The following is a 27,819-nucleotide window of genomic DNA, read 5'->3' as shown; positions in this document are numbered from 1 at the left end:
ATCAATGTGAGCCCTGTCCTCTGTAATATAGCTAGTATAATCAATGTGAGCCCTGTCCTCTGTAATATAGCTAGTATAATCAATGTGAGCCCTGTCCTCTGTAATATAGCTAGTATAATCAATGTGAGCCCTGTCCTCTGTAATATAGCTAGTATAATCAATGTGAGCCCTGTCCTCTGTAATATAGCTAGTATAATCAATGTGAGCCCTGTCCTCTGTAATATAGCTAGTATAATCAATGTGAGCCCTGTCCCTGTCCTCTGTATAATATGTGAGCCCTGTAGTATAATCAATGTGAGCCCTGTCCTCTGTAATATAGCTAGTATAATCAATGTGAGCCCTGTCCTCTGTAATATAGCTAGTATAATCAATGTGAGCCCTGTCCTCTGTAATATAGCTAGTATAATCAATGTGAGCCCTGTCCTCTGTAATATAGCTAGTATAATCAATGTGAGCCCTGTCCTCTGTAATATAGCTAGTATAATCAATGTGAGCCCTGTCCTCTGTAATATAGCTAGTATAATCAATGTGAGCCCTGTCCTCTGTAATATAGCTAGTATAATCAATGTGAGCCCTGTCCTCTGTAATATAGCTAGTATAATCAATGTGAGCCCTGTCCTCTGTAATATAGCTAGTATAATCAATGTGAGCCCTGTCCTCTGTAATATAGCTAGTATAATCAATGTGAGCCCTGTCCTCTGTAATATAGCTGTATAATCAATGTGAGCCCTGTCCTCTGTAATATAGCTAGTATAATCAATGTGAGCCCTGTCCTCTGTAATATAGCTAGTATAATCAATGTGAGCCCTGTCCTCTGTAATATAGCTAGTATAATCAATGTGAGCCCTGTCCTCTGTAATATAGCTAGTATAATCAATGTGAGCCCTGTCCTCTGTAATATAGCTAGTATAATCAATGTGAGCCCTGTCCTCTGTAATATAGCTAGTATAATCAATGTGAGCCCTGTCCTCTGTAATATAGCTAGTATAATCAATGTGAGCCCTGTCCTCTGTAATATAGCTAGTATAATCAATGTGAGCCCTGTCCTCTGTAATATAGCTAGTATAATCAATGTGAGCCCTGTCCTCTGTAATATAGCTAGTATAATCAATGTGAGCCCTGTCCTCTGTAATATAGCTAGTATAATCAATGTGAGCCCTGTCCTCTGTAATATAGCTAGTATAATCAATGTGAGCCCTGTCCTCTGTAATATAGCTAGTATAATCAATGTGAGCCCTGTCCTCTGTAATATAGCTAGTATAATCAATGTGAGCCCTGTCCTCTGTAATATAGCTAGTATAATCAATGTGAGCCCTGTCCTCTGTAATATAGCTAGTATAATCAATGAGCCCCTGTCCTCTGAGCCCTGTCCTCTGTAATATAGCTAGTATAATCAATGTGAGCCCTGTCCTCTGTAATATAGCTAGTATAATCAATGTGAGCCCTGTCCTCTGTAATATAGCTAGTATAATCAATGTGAGCCCTGTCCTCTGTAATATAGCCTGTCCTCTGTAATATAGCTAGTATAATCAATGTGAGCCCTGTCCTCTGTAATATAGCTAGTATAATCAATGTGAGCCCTGTCCTCTGTAATATAGCTAGTATAATCAATGTGAGCCCTGTCCTCTGTAATATAGCTAGTATAATCAATGTGAGCCCTGTCCTCTGTAATATAGCTAGTATAATCAATGTGAGCCCTGTCCTCTGTAATATAGCTAGTATAATCAATGTGAGCCCTGTCCTCTGTAATATAGCTAGTATAATCAATGTGAGCCCTGTCCTCTGTAATATAGCTAGTATAATCAATGTGAGCCCTGTCCTCTGTAATATAGCTAGTATAATCAATGTGAGCCCTGTCCTCTGTAAGCCCTGTCCTCTGTAATATAGCTAGTATAATCAATGTGAGCCCTGTCCTCTGTAATATAGCTAGTATAATCAATGTGAGCCCTGTCCTCTGTAATATAGCTAGTATAATCAATGTGAGCCCTGTCCTCTGTAATATAGCTAGTATAATCAATGTGAGCCCTGTCCTCTGTAATATAGCTAGTATAATCAATGTGAGCCCTGTCCTCTGTAATATAGCTAGTATAATCAATGTGAGCCCTGTCCTCTGTAATATAGCTAGTATAATCAATGTGAGCCCTGTCCTCTGTAATATAGCTAGTATAAGCTAGTATAATCAATGTGAGCCCTGTCCTCTGTAATATAGCTAGTATAATCAATGTGAGCCCTGTCCTCTGTAATATAGCTAGTATAATCAATGTGAGCCCTGTCCTCTGTAATATAGCTAGTATAATCAATGTGAGCCCTGTCCTCTGTAATATAGCTAGTATAATCAATGTGAGCCCTGTCCTCTGTAATATAGCTAGTATAATCAATGTGAGCCCTGTCCTCTGTAATATAGCTAGTATAATCAATGTGAGCCCTGTCCTCTGTAATATAGCTAGTATAATCAATGTGAGCCCTGTCCTCTGTAATATAGCTAGTATAATCAATGTGAGCCCTGTCCTCTGTAATATAGCTAGTATAATCAATGTGAGCCCTGTCCTCTGTAATATAGCTAGTATAATCAATGTGAGCCCTGTCCTCTGTAATATAGCTAGTATAATCAATGTGAGCCCTGTCCTCTGTAATATAGCTAGTATAATCAATGTGAGCCCTGTCCTCTGTAATATAGCTAGTATAATCAATGTGAGCCCTGTCCTCTGTAATATAGCTAGTATAATCAATGTGAGCCCTGTCCTCTGTAATATAGCTAGTATAATCAATGTGAGCCCTGTCCTCTGTAATATAGCTAGTATAATCAATGTGAGCCCTGTCCTCTGTAATATAGCTAGTATAATCAATGTGAGCCCTGTCCTCTGTAATATAGCTAGTATAATCAATGTGAGCCCTGTCCTCTGTAATATAGCTAGTATAATCAATGTGAGCCCTGTCCTCTGTAATATAGCTAGTATAATCAATGTGAGCCCTGTCCTCTGTAATATAGCTAGTATAATCAATGTGAGCCCTGTCCTCTGTAATATAGCTAGTATAATCAATGTGAGCCCTGTCCTCTGTAATATAGCTAGTATAATCAATGTGAGCCCTGTCCTCTGTAATATAGCTAGTATAATCAATGTGAGCCCTGTCCTCTGTAATATAGCTAGTATAATCAATGTGAGCCCTGTCCTCTGTAATATAGCTAGTATAATCAATGTGAGCCCTGTCCTCTGTAATATAGCTAGTATAATCAATGTGAGCCCTGTCCTCTGTAATATAGCTAGTATAATCAATGTGAGCCCTGTCCTCTGTAATATAGCTAGTATAATCAATGTGAGCCCTGTCCTCTGTAATATAGCTAGTATAATCAATGTGAGCCCTGTCCTCTGTAATATAGCTAGTATAATCAATGTGAGCCCTGTCCTCTGTAATATAGCTAGTATAATCAATGTGAGCCCCTGTCCCCTGTGAGCCCTCTGTAATATAGCTAGTATAATCAATGTGAGCCCTGTCCTCTGTAATATAGCTAGTATAATCAATGTGAGCCCTGTCCTCTGTAATATAGCTAGTATAATCAATGTGAGCCCTGTCCTCTGTAATATAGCTAGTATAATCAATGTGAGCCCTGTCCTCTGTAATATAGCTAGTATAATCAATGTGAGCCCTGTCCTCTGTAATATAGCTAGTATAATCAATGTGAGCCCTGTCCTCTGTAATATAGCTAGTATAATCAATGTGAGCCCTGTCCTCTGTAATATAGCTAGTGTAATCAATGTGAGCCCTGTCCTCTGTAATATAGCTAGTGTAATCAATGTGAGCCCTGTCCTCTGTAATATAGCTAGTATAATCAATGTGAGCCCTGTCCTCTGTAATATAGCTAGTATAATCAATGTGAGCCCTGTCCTCTGTAATATAGCTAGTATAATCAATGTGAGCCCTGTCCTCTGTAATATAGCTAGTATAATCAATGTGAGCCCTGTCCTCTGTAATATAGCTAGTATAATCAATGTGAGCCCTGTCCTCTGTAATATAGCTAGTATAATCAAGCCCTGTCCTCTGTAATATAGCTAGTATAATCAATGTGAGCCCTGTCCTCTGTAATATAGCTAGTATAATCAATGTGAGCCCTGTCCTCTGTAATATAGCTAGTATAATCAATGTGAGCCCTGTCCTCTGTAATATAGCTAGTATAATCAATGTGAGCCCTGTCCTCTGTAGCTAGTATAATATAGTCCTCTAGCTAGTATAATCAATGTGAGCCCTGTCCTCTGTAATATAGCTAGTATAATCAATGTGAGCCCTGTCCTCTGTAATATAGCTAGTATAATCAATGTGAGCCCTGTCCTCTGTAATATAGCTAGTATAATCAATGTGAGCCCTGTCCCCTAGTATAATCAATGTGAGCCCCTCTGTAATATAGCTAGTATAATCAATGTGAGCCCTGTCCTCTGTAATATAGCTAGTATAATCAATGTGAGCCCTGTCCTCTGTAATATAGCTAGTATAATCAATGTGAGCCCTGTCCTCTGTAATATAGCTAGTATAATCAATGTGAGCCCTGTCCTCTGTAATATAGCTAGTATAATCAATGTGAGCCCTGTCCTCTGTAATATAGCTAGTATAATCAATGTGAGCCCTGTCCTCTGTAATATAGCTAGTATAATCAATGTGAGCCCTGTCCTCTGTAATATAGCTAGTATAATCAATGCCCTGTCCTCTGTAATATAGCCCTGTCCTCTGTAATATAGCTAGTATAATCAATGTGAGCCCTGTCCTCTGTAATATAGCTAGTATAATCAATGTGAGCCCTGTCCTCCTCTGAGCCCTGTAATATAGCTAGTATAATCAATGTGAGCCCTGTCCTCTGTAATATAGCTAGTATAATCAATGTGAGCCCTGTCCTCTGTAATATAGCTAGTATAATCAATGTGAGCCCTGTCCTCTGTAATATAGCTAGTATAATCAATGTGAGCCCTGTCCTCTGTAATATAGCTAGTATAATCAATGTGAGCCCTGTCCTCTGTAATATAGCTAGTATAATCAATGTGAGCCCTGTCCTCTGTAATATAGCTAGTATAATCAATGTGAGCCCTGTCCTCTGTAATATAGCTAGTATAATCAATGTGAGCCCTGTCCTCTGTAATATAGCTAGTATAATCAATGTGAGCCCTGTCCTCTGTAATATAGCTAGTATAATCAATGTGAGCCCTGTCCTCTGTAATATAGCTAGTATAATCAATGTGAGCCCTGTCCTCTGTAATATAGCTCAATGTGATATATAGCTAGTATAATCAATGTGAGCCCTGTCCTCTGTAATATAGCTAGTATAATCAATGTGAGCCCTGTCCTCTGTAATATAGCTAGTATAATCAATGTGAGCCCTGTCCTCTGTAATATAGCTAGTATAATCAATGTGAGCCCTGTCCTCTGTAATATAGCTAGTATAATCAATGTGAGCCCTGTCCTCTGTAATATAGCTAGTATAATCAATGTGAGCCCTGTCCTCTGTAATATAGCTAGTATAATCAATAAGCCCTGTCCTCAAGCTGTGAGCCCTGTCCTCTGTAATATAGCTAGTATAATCAATGTGAGCCCTGTCCTCTGTAATATAGCTAGTATAATCAATGTGAGCCCTGTCCTCTGTAATATAGCTAGTATAATCAATGTGAGCCCTGTCCTCTGTAATATAGCTAGTATAATCAATGTGAGCCCTGTCCTCTGTAATATAGTATAATAGTATAATCAATGTGAGCCCTGTCCTCTGTAATATAGCTAGTATAATCAATGTGAGCCCTGTCCTCTGTAATATAGTAATATAGCTAGTATAATCAATGTGAGCCCTGTCCTCTGTAATATAGCTAGTATAATCAATGTGAGCCCTGTCCTCTGTAATATAGCTAGTATAATCAATGTGAGCCCTGTCCTCTGTAATATAGCTAGTATAATCAATGTGAGCCCTGTCCTCTGTAATATAGCTAGTAATCAATGTGAGCCCTGTCCTCTGTAATATAGCTAGTATAATCAATGTGAGCCCTGTCCTCTGTAATATAGCTAGTATAATCAATGTGAGCCCTGTCCTCTGTAATATAGCTAGTATAATCAATGTGAGCCCTGTCCTCTGTAATATATAGCTAGCCCTGTCCTCTGTAATATAGCTATAATCAATGTGAGCCCTGTCCTCTGTAATATAGCTAGTATAATCAATGTGAGCCCTGTCCTCTGTAATATAGCTAGTATAATCAATGTGAGCCCTGTCCTCTGTAATATAGCTAGTATAATCAATGTGAGCCCTGTCCTCTGTAATATAGCTAGTATAATCAATGTGAGCCCTGTCCTCTGTAATATAGCTAGTATAATCAATGTGAGCCCTGTCCTCTGTAATATAGCTAGTATAATCAATGTGAGCCCTGTCCTCTGTAATATAGCTAGTATAATCAATGTGAGCCCTGTCCTCTGTAATATAGCTAGTATAATCAATGTGAGCCCTGTCCTCTGTAATATAGCTAGTATAATCAATGTGAGCCCTGTCCTCTGTAATATAGCTAGTATAATAATCAAGCTAGTATAATCAATGAGCCCTGTCCTCTGTAATATAGCTAGTATAATCAATGTGAGCCCTGTCCTCTGTAATATAGCTAGTATAATCAATGTGAGCCCTGTCCTCTGTATAGCTAGTATAATCAATGTGAGCCCTGTCCTCTGTAATATAGCTAGTATAATCAATGTGAGCCCTGTCCTCTGTAATATAGCTAGTATAATCAATGTGAGCCCTGTCCTCTGTAATATAGCTAGTATAATCAATGTGAGCCCTGTCCTCTGTAATATAGCTAGTATAATCAATGTGAGCCCTGTCCTCTGTAATATAGCTAGTATAATCAATGTGAGCCCTGTCCTCTGTAATATAGCTAGTATAATCAATGTGAGCCCTGTCCTCTGTAATATAGCTAGTATAATCAATGTGAGCCCTGTCCTCTGTAATATAGCTAGTATAATCAATGTGAGCCCTGTCCTCTGTAATATAGCTAGTATAATCAATGTGAGCCCTGTCCTCTGTAATATAGCTAGTATAATCAATGTGAGCCCTGTCCTCTGTAATATAGCTAGTATAATCAATGTGAGCCCTGTCCTCTGTAATATAGCTAGTATAATCAATGTGAGCCCTGTCCTCTGTAATATAGCTAGTATAATCAATGTGAGCCCTGTCCTCTGTAATATAGCTAGTATAATCAATGTGAGCCCTGTCCTCTGTAATATAGCTAGTATAATCAATGTGAGCCCTGTCCTCTGTAATATAGCTAGTATAATCAATGTGAGCCCTGTCCTCTGTAATATAGCTAGTATAATCAATGTGAGCCCTGTCCTCTGTAATATAGCTAGTATAATCAATGTGAGCCCTGTCCTCTGTAATATAGCTAGTATAATCAATGTGAGCCCTGTCCTCTGTAATATAGCTAGTATAATCAATGTGAGCCCTGTCCTCTGTAATATAGCTAGTATAATCAATGTGAGCCCTGTCCTCTGTAATATAGCTAGTATAATCAATGTGAGCCCTGTCCTCTGTAATATAGCTAGTATAATCAATGTGAGCCCTGTCCTCTGTAATATAGCTAGTATAATCAATGTGAGCCCTGTCCTCTGTAATATAGCTAGTATAATCAATGTGAGCCCTGTCCTCTGTAATATAGCTAGTATAATCAATGTGAGCCCTGTCCTCTGTAATATAGCTAGTATAATCAATAGCCCTGTCCTCTGTAATATAGCTAGTATAATCAATGTGAGCCCTGTCCTCTGTAATATAGCTAGTATAATCAATGTGAGCCCTGTCCTCTGTAATATAGCTAGTATAATCAATGTGAGCCCTGTCCTCTGTAATATAGCTAGTATAATCAATGTGAGCCCTGTCCTCTGTAATATAGCTAGTATAATCAATGTGAGCCCTGTCCTCTGTAATATAGCTAGTATAATCAATGTGAGCCCTGTCCTCTGTAATATAGCTAGTATAATCAATGTGAGCCCTGTCCTCTGTAATATAGCTAGTATAATCAATGTGAGCCCTGTCCTCTGTAATATAGCTAGTATAATCAATGTGAGCCCTGTCCTCTGTAATATAGCTAGTATAATCAATGTGAGCCCTGTCCTCTGTAATATAGCTAGTATAATCAATGTGAGCCCTGTCCTCTGTAATATAGCTAGTATAATCAATGTGAGCCCTGTCCTCTGTAATATAGCTAGTATAATCAATGTGAGCCCTGTCCTCTGTAATATAGCTAGTATAATCAATGTGAGCCCTGTCCTCTGTAATATAGCTAGTATAATCAATGTGAGCCCTGTCCTCTGTAATATAGCTAGTATAATCAATGTGAGCCCTGTCCTCTGTAATATAGCTAGTATAATCAATGTGAGCCCTGTCCTCTGTAATATAGCTAGTATAATCAATGTGAGCCCTGTCCTCTGTAATATAGCTAGTATAATCAATGTGAGCCCTGTCCTCTGTAATATAGCTAGTATAATCAATGTGAGCCCTGTCCTCTGTAATATAGCTAGTATAATCAATGTGAGCCCTGTCCTCTGTAATATAGCTAGTATAATCAATGTGAGCCCTGTCCTGTAATATAGCTAGTGTAATATAGCCCTGTCCTCTAGTATAATCAATGTGAGCCCTGTCCTCTGTAATATAGCTAGTATAATCAATGTGAGCCCTGTCCTCTGTAATATAGCTAGTATAATCAATGTGAGCCCTGTCCTCTGTAATATAGCTAGTATAATCAATGTGAGCCCTGTCCTCTGTAATATAGCTAGTATAATCAATGTGAGCCCTGTCCTCTGTAATATAGCTAGTATAAGCCCTGTCCTCATATAGTGAGCCCTGTCCTCTGTAATATAGCTAGTATAATCAATGTGAGCCCTGTCCTCTGTAATATAGCTAGTATAATCAATGTGAGCCCTGTCCTCTGTAATATAGCTAGTATAATCAATGTGAGCCCTGTCCTCTGTAATATAGCTAGTATAATCAATGTGAGCCCTGTCCTCTGTAATATAGCTAGTATAATAAGCCCTGTCCTCTGTAATATAGCTAGTGAGCCCTGTCCTCTGTAATATAGCTAGTATAATCAATGTGAGCCCTGTCCTCTGTAATATAGCTAGTATAATCAATGTGAGCCCTGTCCTCTGTAATATAGCTAGTATAATCAATGTGAGCCCTGTCCTCTGTAATATAGCTAGTATAATCAATGTGAGCCCTGTCCTCTGTAATATAGCTAGTATAATCAATGTGAGCCCTGTCCTCTGTAATATAGCTAGTATAATCAATGTGAGCCCTGTCCTCTGTAATATAGCTAGTATAATCAATGTGAGCCCTGTCCTCTGTAATATAGCTAGTATAATCAATGTGAGCCCTGTCCTCTGTAATATAGCTAGTATAATCAATGTGAGCCCTGTCCTCTGTAATATAGCTAGTAGCCCTAATCAATGTGAGCCCTGTCCTCTGTAATATAGCTAGTATAATCAATGTGAGCCCTGTCCTCTGTAATATAGCTAGTATAATCAATGTGAGCCCTGTCCTCTGTAATATAGCTAGTATAATCAATGTGAGCCCTGTCCTCTGTAATATAGCTAGTATAATCAATGTGAGCCCTGTCCTCTGTAATATAGCTAGTATAATCAATGTGAGCCCTGTCCTCTGTAATATAGCTAGTATAATCAATGTGAGCCCTGTCCTCTGTAATATAGCTAGTATAATCAATGTGAGCCCTGTCCTCTGTAATATAGCTAGTATAATCAATGTGAGCCCTGTCCTCTGTAATATAGCTAGTATAATCAATGTGAGCCCTGTCCTCTGTAATATAGCTAGTATAATCAATGTGAGCCCTGTCCTCTGTAATATAGCTAGTATAATCAATGTGAGCCCTGTCCTCTGTAATATAGCTAGTATAATCAATGTGAGCCCTGTCCTCTGTAATATAGCTAGTATAATCAATGTGAGCCCTGTCCTCTGTAATATAGCTAGTATAATCAATGTGAGCCCTGTCCTCTGTAATATAGCTAGTATAATCAATGTGAGCCCTGTCCTCTGTAATATAGCTAGTATAATCAAAGCCCTGTCCTCTGTAATATAGCTAGTGAGCCCTGTCCTCTGTAATATAGCTAGTATAATCAATGTGAGCCCTGTCCTCTGTAATATAGCTAGTATAATCAATGTGAGCCCTGTCCTCTGTAATATAGCTAGTATAATCAATGTGAGCCCTGTCCTCTGTAATATAGCTAGTATAATCAATGTGTCCTCTGTAATATAGCCCTGTCCTCTGTAATATAGCTAGTATAATCAATGTGAGCCCTGTCCTCTGTAATATAGCTAGTATAATCAATGTGAGCCCTGTCCTCTGTAATATAGCTAGTATAATCAATGTGAGCCCTGTCCTCTGTAATATAGCTAGTATAATCAATGTGAGCCCTGTCCTCTGTAATATAGCTAGTATAATCAATGTGAGCCCTGTCCTCTGTAATATAGCTAGTATAATCAATGTGAGCCCTGTCCTCTGTAATATAGCTAGTATAATCAATGTGAGCCCTGTCCTCTGTAATATAGCTAGTATAATCAATGTGAGCCCTGTCCTCTGTAATATAGCTAGTATAATCAATGTGAGCCCTGTCCTCTGTAATATAGCTAGTATAATCAATGTGAGCCCTGTCCTCTGTAATATAGCTAGTATAATCAATGTGAGCCCTGTCCTCTGTAATATAGCTAGTATAATCAATGTGAGCCCTGTCCTCTGTAATATAGCTAGTATAATCAATGTGAGCCCTGTCCTCTGTAATATAGCTAGTATAATCAATGTGAGCCCTGTCCTCTGTAATATAGCTAGTATAATCAATGTGAGCCCTGTCCTCTGTAATATAGCTAGTATAATCAATGTGAGCCCTGTCTCTAGCTGTAATATAGCTAGTATAATCAATGTGAGCCCTGTCCTCTGTAATATAGCTAGTATAATCAATGTGAGCCCTGTCCTCTGTAATATAGCTAGTATAATCAATGTGAGCCCTGTCCTCTGTAATATAGCTAGTATAATCAATGAGCCCTGTCCTCTGTAATATAGCTAGTATAATCAATGTGAGCCCTGTCCTCTGTAATATAGCTAGTATAATCAATGTGAGCCCTGTCCTCTGTAATATAGCTAGTATAATCAATGTGAGCCCTGTCCTCTGTAATATAGCTAGTATAATCAATGTGAGCCCTGTCCTCTGTAATATAGCTAGTATAATCAATGTGAGCCCTGTCCTCTGTAATATAGCTAGTATAATCAATGTGAGCCCTGTCCTCTGTAATATAGCTAGTATAATCAATGTGAGCCCTGTCCTCTGTAATATAGCTAGTATAATCAATGTGAGCCCTGTCCTCTGTAATATAGCTAGTATAATCAATGTATATATAGCAATGTGAGCCCTGTCCTCTGTAATATAGCTAGTATAATCAATGTGAGCCCTGTCCTCTGTAATATAGCTAGTATAATCAATGTGAGCCCTGTCCTCTGTAATATAGCTAGTATAATCAATGTGAGCCCTGTCCTCTGTAATATAGCTAGTATAATCAATGTGAGCCCTGTCCTCTGTAATATAGCTAGTATAATCAATGTGAGCCCTGTCCTCTGTAATATAGCTAGTATAATCAATGTGAGCCCTGTCCTCTGTAATATAGCTAGTATAATCAATGTGAGCCCTGTCCTCTGTAATATAGCTAGTATAATCAATGTGAGCCCTGTCCTCTGTAATATAGCTAGTATAATCAATGTGAGCCCTGTCCTCTGTAATATAGCTAGTATAATCAATGTGAGCCCTGTCCTCTGTAATATAGCTAGTATAATCAATGTGAGCCCTGTCCTCTGTAATATAGCTAGTATAATCAATGTGAGCCCTGTCCTCTGTAATATAGCTAGTATAATCTAGTATAATGTGAGCCCTGTCCTCTGTAATATAGCTAGTATAATCAATGTGAGCCCTGTCCTCTGTAATATAGCTAGTATAATCAATGTGAGCCCTGTCCTCTGTAATATAGCTAGTATAATCAATGTGAGCCCTGTCCTCTGTAATATAGCTAGTATAATCAATGTGAGCCCTGTCCTCTGTAATATAGCTAGTATAATCAATGTGAGCCCTGTCCTCTGTAATATAGCTAGTATAATCAATGTGAGCCCTGTCCTCTGTAATATAGCTAGTATAATCAATGTGAGCCCTGTCCTCTGTAATATAGCTAGTATAATCAATGTGAGCCCTGTCCTCTGTAATATAGCTAGTATAATCAATGTGAGCCCTGTCCTCTGTAATATAGCTAGTATAATCAATGTGAGCCCTGTCCTCTGTAATATAGCTAGTATAATCAATGTGAGCCCTGTCCTCTGTAATATAGCTAGTATAATCAATGTGAGCCCTGTCCTCTGTAATATAGCTAGTATAATCAATGTGAGCCCTGTCCTCTGTAATATAGCTAGTATAATCAATGTGAGCCCTGTCCTCTGTAATATAGCTAGTATAATCAATGTGAGCCCTGTCCTCTGTAATATAGTATAATCAATGTGAGCCCTGTCCTCTGTAATATAGCTAGTATAATCAATGTGAGCCCTGTCCTCTGTAATATAGCTAGTATAATCAATGTGAGCCCTGTCCTCTGTAATATAGCTAGTATAATCAATGTGAGCCCTGTCCTCTGTAATATAGCTAGTATAATCAATGTGAGCCCTGTCCTCTGTAATATAGCTAGTATAATCAATGTGAGCCCTGTCCTCTGTAATATAGCTAGTATAATCAATGTGAGCCCTGTCCTCTGTAATATAGCTAGTATAATCAATGTGAGCCCTGTCCTCTGTAATATAGCTAGTATAATCAATGTGAGCCCTGTCCTCTGTAATATAGCTAGTATAATCAATGTGAGCCCTGTCCTCTGTAATATAGCTAGTATAATCAGCCCTGTCCTCTGTAATATGAGCCCTGTCCTCTGTAATATAGCTAGTATAATCAATGTGAGCCCTGTCCTCTGTAATATAGCTAGTATAATCAATGTGAGCCCTGTCCTCTGTAATATAGCTAGTATAATCAATGTGAGCCCTGTCCTCTGTAATATAGCTAGTATAATCAATGTGAGCCCTGTCCTCTGTAATATAGCTAGTATAATCAATGTGAGCCCTGTCCTCTGTAATATAGCTAGTATAATCAATGTGAGCCCTGTCCTCTGTAATATAGCTAGTATAATCAATGTGAGCCCTGTCCTCTGTAATATAGCTAGTATAATCAATGTGAGCCCTGTCCTCTGTAATATAGCTAGTATAATCAATGTGAGCCCTGTCCTCTGTAATATAGCTAGTATAATCAATGTGAGCCCTGTCCTCTGTAATATAGCTAGTATAATCAAAGCCCTGTCCTCTGTAATATAGCTAGTATAATCAATGCCCTGTCCTCTGTAATATAGCTAGTATAATCAATGTGAGCCCTGTCCTCTGTAATATAGCTAGTATAATCAATGTGAGCCCTGTCCTCTGTAATATAGCTAGTATAATCAATGTGAGCCCTGTCCTCTGTAATATAGCTAGTATAATCAATGTGAGCCCTGTCCTCTGTAATATAGCTAGTATAATCAATGTGAGCCCTGTCCTCTGTAATATAGCTAGTATAATCAATGTGAGCCCTGTCCTCTGTATATATAGTATAATCTGAGCCCTGTCCTCTGTAATATAGCTAGTATAATCAATGTGAGCCCTGTCCTCTGTAATATAGCTAGTATAATCAATGTGAGCCCTGTCCTCTGTAATATAGCTAGTATAATCAATGTGAGCCCTGTCCTCTGTAATATAGCTAGTATAATCAATGTGAGCCCTGTCCTCTGTAATATAGCTAGTATAATCAATGTGAGCCCTGTCCTCTGTAATATAGCTAGTATAATCAATGTGAGCCCTGTCCTCTGTAATATAGCTAGTATAATCAATGTGAGCCCTGTCCTCTGTAATATAGCTAGTATAATCAATGTGAGCCCTGTCCTCTGTAATATAGCTAGTATAATCAATGTCCTCTGAGCCCTGTCCTCTGTAATATAGCTAGTATAATCAATGTGAGCCCTGTCCTCTGTAATATAGCTAGTATAATCAATGTGAGCCCTGTCCTCTGTAATATAGCTAGTATAATCAATGTGAGCCCTGTCCTCTGTAATATAGCTAGTATAATCAATGTGAGCCCTGTCCTCTGTAATATAGCTAGTATAATCAATGTGAGCCCTGTCCTCTGTAATATAGCTAGCTATAATCAATGTGAGCCCTGTCCTCTGTAATATAGCTAGTATAATCAATGTGAGCCCTGTCCTCTGTAATATAGCTAGTATAATCAATGTGAGCCCTGTCCTCTGTAATATAGCTAGTATAATCAATGTGAGCCCTGTCCTCTGTAATATAGCTAGTATAATCAATGTGAGCCCTGTCCTCTGTAATATAGCTAGTATAATCAATGTGAGCCCTGTCCTCTGTAATATAGCTAGTATAATCAATGTGAGCCCTGTCCTCTGTAATATAGCTAGTATAATCAATGTGAGCCCTGTCCTCTGTAATATAGCTAGTAATATAATCAATGTGAGCCCTGTCCTCTGTAATATAGCTAGTATAATCAATGTGAGCCCTGTCCTCTGTCCTCTGTAATATAGCTAGTATAATCAAGTAGCCCTGTCCTCTGTAATCAGTATAATCAATGTGAGCCCTGTCCTCTGTAATATAGCTAGTATAATCAATGTGAGCCCTGTCCTCTGTAATATAGCTAGTATAATCAATGTGAGCCCTGTCCTCTGTAATATAGCTAGTATAATCAATGTGAGCCCTGTCCTCTGTAATATAGCTAGTATAATCAATGTGAGCCCTGTCCTCTGTAATATAGCTAGTATAATCAATGTGAGCCCTGTCCTCTGTAATATAGCTAGTATAATCAATGTGCCCTGCTCCTAGTATAATCAATGTGAGCCCTGTCCTCTGTAATATAGCTAGTATAATCAATGTGAGCCCTGTCCTCTGTAATATAGCTAGTATAATCAATGTGAGCCCTGTCCTCTGTAATATAGCTAGTATAATCAATGTGAGCCCTGTCCTCTGTAATATAGCTAGTATAATCAATGTGAGCCCTGTCCTCTGTAATATAGCTAGTATAATCAATGTGAGCCCTGTCCTCTGAGCCCTGTCCTCTGTAATATAGCTAGTATAATCAATGTGAGCCCTGTCCTCTGTAATATAGCTAGTATAATCAATGTGAGCCCTGTCCTCTGTAATATAGCTAGTATAATCAATGTGAGCCCTGTCCTCTGTAATATAGCTAGTATAATCAATGTGAGCCCTGTCCTCTGTAATATAGCTAGTATAATCAATGTGAGCCCTGTCCTCTGTAATATAGCCCTGTCCTCTGTAATATAGCTAGTATAATCAATGTGAGCCCTGTCCTCTGTAATATAGCTAGTATAATCAATGTGAGCCCTGTCCTCTGTAATATAGCTAGTATAATCAATGTGAGCCCTGTCCTCTGTAATATAGCCCTGTGAGCCCTGTCCTCTGTAATATAGCTAGTATAATCAATGTGAGCCCTGTCCTCTGTAATATAGCTAGTATAATCAATGTGAGCCCTGTCCTCTGTAATATAGCTAGTATAATCAATGTGAGCCCTGTCCTCTGTAATATAGCTAGTATAATCAATGTGAGCCCTGTCCTCTGTAATATAGCTAGTATAATCAATGTGAGCCCTGTCCTCTGTAATATAGCTAGTATAATAAGCCCTGTCCTCTCATAGCTAGTATAATCAATGTGAGCCCTGTCCTCTGTAATATAGCTAGTATAATCAATGTGAGCCCTGTCCTCTGTAATATAGCTAGTATAATCAATGTGAGCCCTGTCCTCTGTAATATAGCTAGTATAATCAAGCCCTGTCCTCTGTGAGCCCTGTCCTCTGTAATATAGCTAGTATAATCAATGTGAGCCCTGTCCTCTGTAATATAGCTAGTATAATCAATGTGAGCCCTGTCCTCTGTAATATAGCTAGTATAATCAATGTGAGCCCTGTCCTCTGTAATATAGCTAGTATAATCAATGTGAGCCCTGTCCTCTGTAATATAGCTAGTATAATCAATGTGAGCCCTGTCCTCTGTAATATAGCTAGTATAATCAATGTGAGCCCTGTCCTCTGTAATATAGCTAGTATAATCAATGTGAGCCCTGTCCTCTGTAATATAGCTAGTATAATCAATGTGAGCCCTGTCCTCTGTAATATAGCTAGTATAATCAATGTGAGCCCTGTCCTCTGTAATATAGCTAGTATAATCAATGTGAGCCCTGTCCTCTGTAATATAGCTAGTATAATCAATGTGAGCCCTGTCCTCTGTAATATAGCTAGTATAATCAATGTGAGCCCTGTCCTCTGTAATATAGCTAGTATAATCAATGTGAGCCCTGTCCTCTGTAATATAGCTAGTATAATCAATGTGAGCCCTGTCCTCTGTAATATAGCTAGTATAATCAATGTGAGCCCTGTCCTCTGTAATATAGCTAGTATAATCAATGTGAGCCCTGTCCTCTGTAATATAGCTAGTATAATCAATGTGAGCCCTGTCCTCTGTAATATAGCTAGTATAATCAATGTGAGCCCTGTCCTCTGTAATATAGCTAGTATAATCAATGTGAGCCCTGTCCTCTGTAATATAGCTAGTATAATCAATGTGAGCCCTGTCCTCTGTAATATAGCTAGTATAATCAATGTGAGCCCTGTCCTCTGTAATATAGCTAGTAATAATCTGTAATATAGCTAGTATAATCAATGTGAGCCCTGTCCTCTGTAATATAGCTAGTATAATCAATGTGAGCCCTGTCCTCTGTAATATAGCTAGTATAATCAATGTGAGCCCTGTCCTCTGTAATATAGCTAGTATAATCTGTAATATAGCTAGTATAATCAATGTGAGCCCTGTCCTCTGTAATATAGCTAGTATAATCAATGTGAGCCCTGTCCTCTGTAATATAGCTAGTATAATCAATGTGAGCCCTGTCCTCTGTAATATAGCTAGTATAATCAATGTGAGCCCTGTCCTCTGTAATATAGCTAGTATAATCAATGTGAGCCCTGTCCTCTGTAATATAGCTAGTATAATCAATGTGAGCCCTGTCCTCTGTAATATAGCTAGTATAATCAATGTGAGCCCTGTCCTCTGTAATATAGCTAGTATAATCAATGTGAGCCCTGTCCTCTGTAATATAGCTAGTATAATCAATGTGAGCCCTGTCCTCTGTAATATAGCTAGTATAATCAATGTGAGCCCTGTCCTCTGTAATATAGCTAGTATAATCAATGTGAGCCCTGTCCTCTGTAATATAGCTAGTATAATCAATGTGAGCCCTGTCCTCTGTAATATAGCTAGTATAATCAATGTGAGCCCTGTCCTCTGTAATATAGCTAGTATAATCAATGTGAGCCCTGTCCTCTGTAATATAGCTAGTATAATCAATGTGAGCCCTGTCCTCTGTAATATAGCTAGTGTAATCAATGTGAGCCCTGTCCTCTGTAATATAGCTAGTATAATCAATGTGAGCCCTGTCCTCTGTAATATAGCTAGTATAATCAATGTGAGCCCTGTCCTCTGTAATATAGCTAGTATAATCAATGTGAGCCCTGTCCTCTGTAATATAGCTAGTATAATCAAATGTGAGCCCTGTCCTCTGTAATATAGCTAGTATAATCAATGTGAGCCCTGTCCTCTGTAATATAGCTAGTATAATCAATGTGAGCCCTGTCCTCTGTAATATAGCTAGTATAATCAATGTGAGCCCTGTCCTCTGTAATATAGCTAGTATAATCAATGTGAGCCCTGTCCTCTGTAATATAGCTAGTATAATCAATGTGAGCCCTGTCCTCTGTAATATAGCTAGTATAATCAATGTGAGCCCTGTCCTCTGTAATATAGCTAGTATAATCAATGTGAGCCCTGTCCTCTGTAATATAGCTAGTATAATCAATGTGAGCCCTGTCCTCTGTAATATAGCTAGTATAATCAATGTGAGCCCTGTCCTCTGTAATATAGCTAGTATAATCAATGTGAGCCCTGTCCTCTGTAATATAGCTAGTATAATCAATGTGAGCCCTGTCCTCTGTAATATAGCTAGTATAATCAATGTGAGCCCTGTCCTCTGTAATATAGCTAGTATAATCAATGTGAGCCCTGTCCTCTGTAATATAGCTAGTATAATCAATAATCTGTAATATAGCTAGTATAAATGAGCCCTGTCCTCTGTAATATAGCTAGTATAATCAATGTGAGCCCTGTCCTCTGTAATATAGCTAGTATAATCAATGTGAGCCCTGTCCTCTGTAATATAGCTAGTATAATCAATGTGAGCCCTGTCCTCTGTAATATAGCTAGTATAATCAATGTGAGCCCTGTCCTCTGTAATATAGCTAGTATAATCAATGTGAGCCCTGTCCTCTGTAATATAGCTAGTATAATCAATGAGCCCTGTCCTCTGTAATATAGCTAGTATAAAGAGAGCCCTGTCCTCTGTAATATAGAATATAATGCATTGGTCAATTGAGCCCTGTCCTCTGTAATATAGCTAGTATAATCAATGTGAGCCCTGTCCTCTGTATTGAGTATAATCAATGTGAGCCCTGCATTGGTATATGAGCTAGTATAATCAATGTGATTGGTATAGAGTAATGGTATGCATTAGTATATAAGGAATGAGCCCTGTCCTCTGTAATATAGTATAAGGAATGGTAATGCATTTGTATAGAGAGGAATGGTAATGCATTGGTATTGAGATAATATAATGCATTGATATTGAGAATAATGCATTGGTATTGAGAGGAATGGTAATGCATTGGTATAGAGAGGAATGGTAATGCATTGGTATTGAGAGGAATGGTAAGCATTGTATTGAGAGGAATGTAATGCATTGTTATTGAGATGAATGGTAATGCATTGATATTGAGAGGAATGGTAATGCATATAATCAATGTATTGAGAGGATGGTAATGCATTGGTATTGAGAGCCCTGTAATGCATTGGTATTGAGAGGAATGGTAATGCATTAGTATAAGGAATGGTAATGCATTGTATTGAGAGGAATGGTAATGCATTGGTATTGCTAGGAATGGTAATGCATTGGTATTGAGAGGATGGTAATGTATTGGTATTGAGAGGAATGGTAATGCATTGGTATAATCAGATGAATGGTAATGCATTGGTATTGAGAGGAATGGTAATGCATTGGTATTGAGAGGATGGTAATGTATTGGTATAGAGAGGAATGGTAATGCATTGGTATAGAGAGGAATGGTAATGCATTGGTATTGAGAGGATGGTAATGCATTGGTATTGAGAGGAATGGTAATGCATTGGTATAGAGAGGAATGGTAATGCATTGGTATTGAGAGAAATGGTAATGCATTGGTATTGAGAGGATGGTAATGCATTGGTATTGAGAGGAATGGTAATGCATTTGTATAGAGAGGAATGGTAATGCATTTGTATAGAGAGGAATGGTAATGCATTGGTATAGAGAGGAATGGTAATGCATTGGTATAGAGAGGAATGGTAATGCATTGGTATTGAGAGGAATGGTAATGCATTGGTATAGAGAGGAATGGTAATGCATTGGTATAGAGAGGAATGGTAATGCATTGGTATAGAGAGGAATGGTAATGCATTGGTATTGAGAGGAATGGTAATGCATTGGTATTGAGAGGAATGGTAATGCATTGGTATTGAGATGATGGTAATGCATTGGTATTGAGAGGATGGTAATGTATTGGTATAGAGAGGAATGGTAATGCATTGGTATAGAGAGGAATGGTAATGCATTGGTATTGAGAGGATGGTAATGCATTGGTATTGAGAGGAATGGTAATGCATTGGTATTGAGAGGATGGTAATGCATTGGTATAGAGAGGAATGGTAATGCATTTGTATAGAGAGGAATGGTAATGCATTGGTATTGAGAGGAATGGTAATGCATTTGTATAGAGAGGAATGGTAATGCATTGGTATTGAGAGGAATGGTAATGCATTGGTATAGAGAGGAATGGTAATGCATTGGTATAGAGAGGAATGGTAATGCATTGGTATTGAGAGGAATGGTAATGCATTGGTATAGAGAGGAATGGTAATGCATTGGTATTGAGAGGAATGGTAAGGCATTGGTATAGAGAGGAATGGTAATGCATTGGTATAGAGAGGAATGGTAATGCATTGGTATTGAGAGGAATGGTAATGCATTGGTATTGAGAGGAATGGTAATGCATTGGTATTGAGAGGAATGGTAATGTATTGGTATTGAGAGGAATGGTAATGCATTGGTATTGAGAGGATGGTAATGCATTGGTATTGAGAGGAATGGTAATGCATTTGTATTGAGAGGAATGGTAATGCATTGGTATTGAGAGGAATGGTAATGCATTGGTATAGAGAGGAATGGTAATGCATTGGTATAGAGAGGAATGGTAATGCATTGGTATTGAGAGGAATGGTAATGCATTGGTATAGAGAGGAATGGTAATGCATTGGTATTGAGAGAAATGGTAATGCATTGGTATTGAGAGGAATGGTAATGCATTGGTATTGAGAGGAATGGTAATGCATTTGTATGGAGAGGAATGGTAATGCATTGGTATTGAGAGGATGGTAATGCATTGGTATAGAGAGGAATGGTAATGCATTGGTATTGAGAGGAATGGTAATGCATTGGTATTGAGAGGAATGGTAATGCATTGGTATCGAGAGGAATGGTAATGCATTGGTATTGAGAGGAATGGTAATGCATTGGTATTGAGAGGAATGGTAATGCATTGGTATTGAGAGGAATGGTAATGCATTGGTATTGAGAGGATGGTAATGCATTGGTATTGAGAGGATGGTAATGTATTGGTATTGAGAGGATGGTAATGCATTGGTATTGAGAGGAATGGTAATGCATTGGTATTGAGAGGATGGTAATGCATTGGTATTGAGAGGAATGGTAATGCATTGGTATTGAGAGGAATGGTAATGCATTGGTATAGAGAGGAATGGTAATGCATTGGTATTGAGAGGAATGGTAATGCATTGGTATTGAGATGAATGGTAATGCATTGGTATTGAGAGGAATGGTAATGCATTGGTATTGAGAGGATGATAATGTATTGGTATTGAGAGGAATGGTAATGCATTGGTATTGAGAGGATGGTAATGCATTGGTATTGAGAGGAATGGTAATGCATTGGTATTGAGAGGAATGGTAATGCATTGGTATTGAGAGGAATGGTAATGCATTGGTATTGAGAGGATGGTAATGCATTGGTATTGAGAGGAATGGTAATGCATTGGTATTGAGAGGAATGGTAATGCATTGGTATTGAGAGGAATGGTAATGCATTGGTATTGAGAGGAATGGTAATGCATTGGTATTGAGAGGAATGGTAATGCATTGGTATTGAGAGGATGGTAATGTATTGGTATTGAGAGGAATGGTAATGCATTGGTATTGAGAGGATGGTAATGCATTGGTATTGAGAGGAATGGTAATGCATTGGTATTGAGAGGATGGTAATGTATTGGTATTGAGAGGATGGTAATGCATTGGTATTGAGAGGATGGTAATGCATTGGTATTGAGAGGATGGTAATGCATTGGTATTGAGAGGAATGGTAATGCATTGGTATTGAGAGGAATGGTAATGCATTGGTATTGAGAGGAATGGTAATGCATTGGTATTGAGATGGATGGTAATGCATTGGTATTGAGAGGAATGGTAATGCATTTGTATAGAGAGGAATGGTAATGCATTGGTATTGAGAGGAATGGTAATGCATTGGTATAGAGAGGAATGATAATGCATTGGTATAGAGAGGAATGGTAATGCATTGGTATTGAGAGGAATGGTAATGCATTGGTATAGAGAGGAATGGTAATGCATTGGTATAGAGAGGAATGGTAATGCATTGGTATTGAGAGGAATGGTAATGCATTGGTATTGAGAGGAATGGTAATGCATTGGTATTGAGATGATGGTAATGCATTGGTATTGAGAGGATGGTAATGTATTGGTATAGAGAGGAATGGTAATGCATTGGTATAGAGAGGAATGGTAATGCATTGGTATTGAGAGGATGGTAATGCATTGGTATTGAGAGGAATGGTAATGCATTGGTATTGAGAGGATGGTAATGCATTGGTATAGAGAGGAATGGTAATGCATTTGTATAGAGAGGAATGGTAATGCATTGGTATTGAGATGAATGGTAATGCATTGATATTGAGAGGAATGGTAATGCATTGGTATTGAGAGGAATGGTAATGCATTGGTATAGAGAGGAATGGTAATGCATTGGTATTGAGAGGAATGGTAATGCATTGGTATTGAGAGGAATGGTAATGCATTGTTATTGAGAGGAATGGTAATGTATTGGTATTGAGAGGAATGGTAATGCATTGGTATTGAGAGGATGGTAATGCATTGGTATTGAGAGGAATGGTAATGCATTGGTATTGAGAGGAATGGTAATGCATTGGTATGGAGAGGAATGGTAATGCATTGGTATTGAGAGGATGGTAATGCATTGGTATTGAGAGGATGGTAATGCATTGGTATTGAGATGAATGGTAATGCATTGGTATTGAGAGGATGGTAATGCATTGGTATTGAGAGGATGGTAATGTATTGGTATTGAGAGGAATGGTAATGCATTGGTATTGAGAGGAATGGTAATGCATTGGTATTGAGAGGATGGTAATGCATTGGTATTGAGAGGAATGGTAATGCATTGGTATTGAGAGGAATGGTAATGCATTGGTATAGAGAGGAATGGTAATGTATTGGTATTGAGAGGAATGGTAATGCATTGGTATTGAGAGGATGGTAATGCATTGGTATTGAGAGGAATGGTAATGCATTGGTATTGAGAGGATGGTAATGCATTGGTATTGAGAGGATGGTAATGCATTGGTATTGAGAGGATGGTAATGTATTGGTATTGAGAGGATGGTAATGCATTGGTATTGAGAGGATGGTAATGCATTGGTATTGAGAGGATGGTAATGCATTGGTATCGAGAGGAATGGTAATGCATTGGTATTGAGAGGAATGGTAATGCATTGGTATAGAGAGGATGGTAATGCATTGGAGACTGCAGACTGTATAAAGGAAAGGTGATCTTTGACATTGTTCAACGTGCCGTGTAGATCCTACATTCACCCTGCTACTACAGTAGTGATAGAAAGGCTCGGACTCACGTGTTGCCACTGGTCTCTGATGAGGGGTCTGTATCGTAGGAAGTACTTCAGGGGGAAGATTTCTACATCAGGCCAGGTAGAAGGGCTATTCCAGGTGACCTCTAAACGACGCACGTTGCTGGGGATGGGAGTGGCCACCACCCTTTCAGGGGGGTCTGGTTTCACTACAGGGAGAGAAATGGGTTGGGGTTCACATCACCACAATAAAATATATACAGTTGTCAGAAATGTACACACCTTAGCCAAATACATTTAAACTCGGTTTAATGTCAGAATAATAGTAGAGAAAATTATTTATTTCAGCTTTTATTTATTTATTCATACTCCCAGTAGGTCAGAAGTTTAAATACACTCAATTAGCATTTTATAGCATTGCCTATAAATTGTTTAACTTGGGTCAAATGTTTTGAGTAGCCTTCCACAAGCTTCCCTCAATAAATTGGGTGAATTTTGGCCCATTTCTCCTGACAGAGCTGGTGTAACTGAGTCAGGTTTGTAGGCCTCCTTGCTCGCACATGCTTTTTCAGTTCTGACACAAAAGTTCTATAGGATTGAGGTCAGGGCTTTGTGATGGTCACTCCAATACCTTGACTTTGTTGTCCTTAAGCCATTATGCAACAACTTTGGAAGTATGTTTGGGGTCATTGTCCATTTGGAAGACCCATTTGCGACCAATCTTTAACTTCCTGACTGATGTCTTGAGACGTTGCTCCAGTATATCCACGTAATTTTCCTCATGATGCCATCTATTTTGTTAAGTGCACCAGTCCCTCCTGCAGCAAAGCACCCCCACAACATGATGCTGCCACCCCCGTGCTTCACATTTGGGATGTGTTCTTCGGCTTGCAAGCCTCCCCCTTTTTCCTCCAAACAGTTGTATTTTTGTTTCATCAGACCAGAGGACATTTCTCCAAAAAGTACGATCTCTGTCCCCGTGTGCAGTTGCAAACCGTAGGCTTTTTTTTATGGCGGTTTTGGAGCAGTGGCTTCTTCCTTGCTGAGCGGCCTTTCAGGTTACGTCGATGTAGGACTCGTTTTACTGTGGATATAGATACTTCTGTACCTGTTTCCTCCAGCATCTTCACAAGGTCCTTTGTTGTTGTTCTGGGATTGATTTGCACTTTTCACACCAAAGTACTCCAGGAGACAGAACGCGTCTCCTTCCAGAGCGGTATGACTACATTTTATTTTCTGAGGTCTCGGCTGATTTCTTTTGATTTTCCCATGATGTCAAGCACAGAGGCACTGAGTTTGAAGGTAGGCCTTGAAATACATCCAAGCTGTTTAAATGCACAGTAAACTTAGTCTATGTAAACTTCTGACCCACTGGAATTGTGATACAGTGAATTATAAGGGAAATAATCTGTCTGTAAACAATTGTTGGAAATATTACTTGTGTCGTGCACAAAGTAGATGTCCTAACCGACTTGCCAAAACAAAAGTTTGTTAACAAGAAATTTGTGGAGTGGTTCGAAAAACGAGTTTTAAATGACTCCAACCTAAGTGTATGTAAACTTCCGACTTCAAATGTATACAGAGAGAGAGAGACATCAGACCAAACAATAGATATGACAAACGGAGGACAACAACATCAACACCATTATCATCCTGGACCCACTCCAATGTGCATACCGCCCCAACAGATCCACAGATGATTTCCACGCCTCGTATTAAATCAAAGAACATTTTATTTGTCACGTTCTCTGAGTACAGCAGCTGAAGACCTTAAATGTTTGCTTACAACCGACAATGCAGCTTTAAGAACAGCTAAAAACATATTTACGAAATAAACTCAAGAAAAAAATGTAAAACAATAAAATAACAATAGCTGTACGGTACGGAGGGAAGGCTGTTTACAGACGGTACCGGTACGGAGTCAATGGGAAGCGGAGGGGCACGAGAGCTTCAAGTATCTCGGTGTACACATCGCTAAGGAATTAACATGGTCCTCACTGAGGCTCCAGACTCCAGCCACCCAAGTCAGACTGTTCTCTCTGCTACCGCACAGCAAGTAGTACCAGTGCAGTATGTCTGGAACCAACAATATCCTGAACAGCTTTTATCATCAAGTCATAAGACTGTTAAAACAAGACTTCTAAATAACGAATCAAATCGCAACAGTACCGGTTGCAGTTACTGTCTAGTATCTATCCTTTACCCCTACCTACAGTATACTGCTGTTACTGTCTATTATCTATCCTTTACCTCTACCTACAGTATACTGCTGTTACTGTCTATTATCTATCCTTTACCCCTACCTACAGTATACTGCTGTTACTGTCTATTATCTATCCTTTACCCCTACCTACAGTATACTGCTGTTACTGTCTATTATCTATCCTTTACCCCTACCTACAGTATACTGCTGTTACTGTCTATTATCTATCCTTTACCTCTACCTACAGTATACTGCTGTTACTGTCTATTATCTATCCTTTACCCCTACCTACAGTATACTGCTGTTACTGTCTATTATCTATCCTTTACCCCTACCTACAGTATACTGCTGTTACTGTCTATTATCTATCCTTTACCCCTACCTACAGTATACTGCTGTTACTGTCTATTATCTATCCTTTACCCCTACCTACATTATACTGCTGTTACTGTCTATTATCTATCCTTTACCCCTACCTACAGTATACTGCTGTTACTGTCTATTACCTATCCTTTACCCCTACCTACAGTATACTGCTGTTACTGTCTATTATCTATCCTTTACCCCTACCTACAATATACTGCTGTTACTGTCTATTATCTATCCTTTACCCCTACCTACAGTATACTGCTGTTACTGTCTATTATCTATCCTTTACCCCTACCTACAGTATACTGCTGTTACTGTCTATTATCTATCCTTTACCCCTACCTACAGTATACTGCTGTTACTGTCTATTATCTATCCTTTACCCCTACCTACATTATACTGCTGTTAGTGTCTATTATCTGTCCTTTACCCCTACCTACAGTATACTGCTGTTACTGTCTATTATCTATCCTTTACCCCTACCTACAGTATACTGCTGTTACTGTCTATTATCTATCCTTTACCCCTACCTACAGTATACTGCTGTTACTGTCTAGTATCTATCCTTTACCCCTACCTACAATATACTGCTGTTACTGTCTATTACCTATCCTTTACCCCTACCTACAGTATACTGCTGTTACTGTCTATTATCTATCCTTTACCCCTACCTACAATATACTGCTGTTACTGTCTATTATCTGTCCTTTACCCCTACCTACATTATACTGCTGTTAGTGTCTATTATCTGTCCTTTACCCCTACCTACAGTATACTGCTGTTACTGTCTATTATCTATCCTTTACCCCTACCTACAGTATACTGCTGTTACTGTCTATTATCTATCCTTTACCCCTACCTACATTATACTGCTGTTACTGTCTATTATCTGTCCTTTACCCCTACCTACAGTATACTGCTGTTACTGTCTATTATCTATCCTTTACCCCTACCTACAGTATACTGCTGTTACTGTCTATTATCTATCCTTTACCCCTACCTACAATATACTGCTGTTACTGTCTATTATCTATCCTTTACCCCTACCTACAGTATACTGCTGTTACTGTCTATTACCTATCCTTTACCCTACCTACAGTATACTGCTGTTACTGTCTATTATCTATCCTTTACTCCCTACCTACAGTATACTGCTGTTACTGTCTATTATCTATCCTTTACCCCTACCTACAGTATACTGCTGTTACTGTCTATTATCTATCCTTTACCCCTACCTACAGTATACTGCTGTTACTGTCTATTATCTATCCTTTACCCCTACCTACAGTATACTGCTGTTACTGTCTATTATCTATCCTTTACCCCTACCTACATTATACTGCTGTTACTGTCTAGTATCTATCCTTTACCCCTACCTACAGTATACTGCTGTTACTGTCTATTACCTATCCTTTACCCCTACCTACAGTATACTGCTGTTACTGTCTATTATCTATCCTTTACCCCTACTTACAATATACTGCTGTTACTGTCTATTATCTATCCTTTACCCCTACCTACATTATACTGCTGTTAGTGTCTATTATCTGTCCTTTACCCCTACCTACAGTATACTGCTGTTACTGTCTATTATCTATCCTTTACCCCTACCTACAGTATACTGCTGTTACTGTCTATTATCTATCCTTTACCCCTACCTACAATATACTGATGTTACTGTCTATTATCTGTCCTTTACCCCTACCTACATTATACTGCTGTTAGTGTCTATTATCTGTCCTTTACCCCTACCTACAGTATACTGCTGTTACTGTCTATTATCTATCCTTTACCCCTACCTACAGTATACTGCTGTTACTGTCTATTATCTATCCTTTACCCCTACCTACAGTATACTGATGTTACTGTCTATTATCTGTCCTTTACCCCTACCTACATTATACTGCTGTTACTGTCTATTATCTGTCCTTTACCCCTACCTACAGTATACTGCTGTTACTGTCTATTATCTATCCTTTACCCCTACCTACAGTATACTGCTGTTACTGTCTATTATCTATCCTTTACCCCTACCTACAATATACTGCTG

At 38.8% G+C, this 27,819-nt stretch overlaps 1 protein-coding gene across 1 annotated transcript in view; it reads right to left on the bottom strand.

Moving 5' to 3' along the window:
• The window catches only part of LOC118377883 (ciliary neurotrophic factor receptor subunit alpha-like), a 255,118-nt gene that overhangs the window by 78,693 nt on the left and 148,606 nt on the right, over nucleotides 1-27,819 (bottom strand). Inside the window, exon 5 of the mRNA XM_052526010.1 lies at nucleotides 23,243-23,406. Within this exon, the coding sequence (XP_052381970.1) occupies nucleotides 23,243-23,406 (164 nt within the window). The remainder of the gene's footprint in view (nucleotides 1-23,242; nucleotides 23,407-27,819) is intronic.

Source organism: Oncorhynchus keta, chromosome 9 (genome assembly GCF_023373465.1).
Source record: "Oncorhynchus keta strain PuntledgeMale-10-30-2019 chromosome 9, Oket_V2, whole genome shotgun sequence".
Taxonomy (NCBI): domain Eukaryota; kingdom Metazoa; phylum Chordata; class Actinopteri; order Salmoniformes; family Salmonidae; genus Oncorhynchus; species Oncorhynchus keta.
This window is presented reverse-complemented; position numbering and strand designations above follow the sequence as displayed.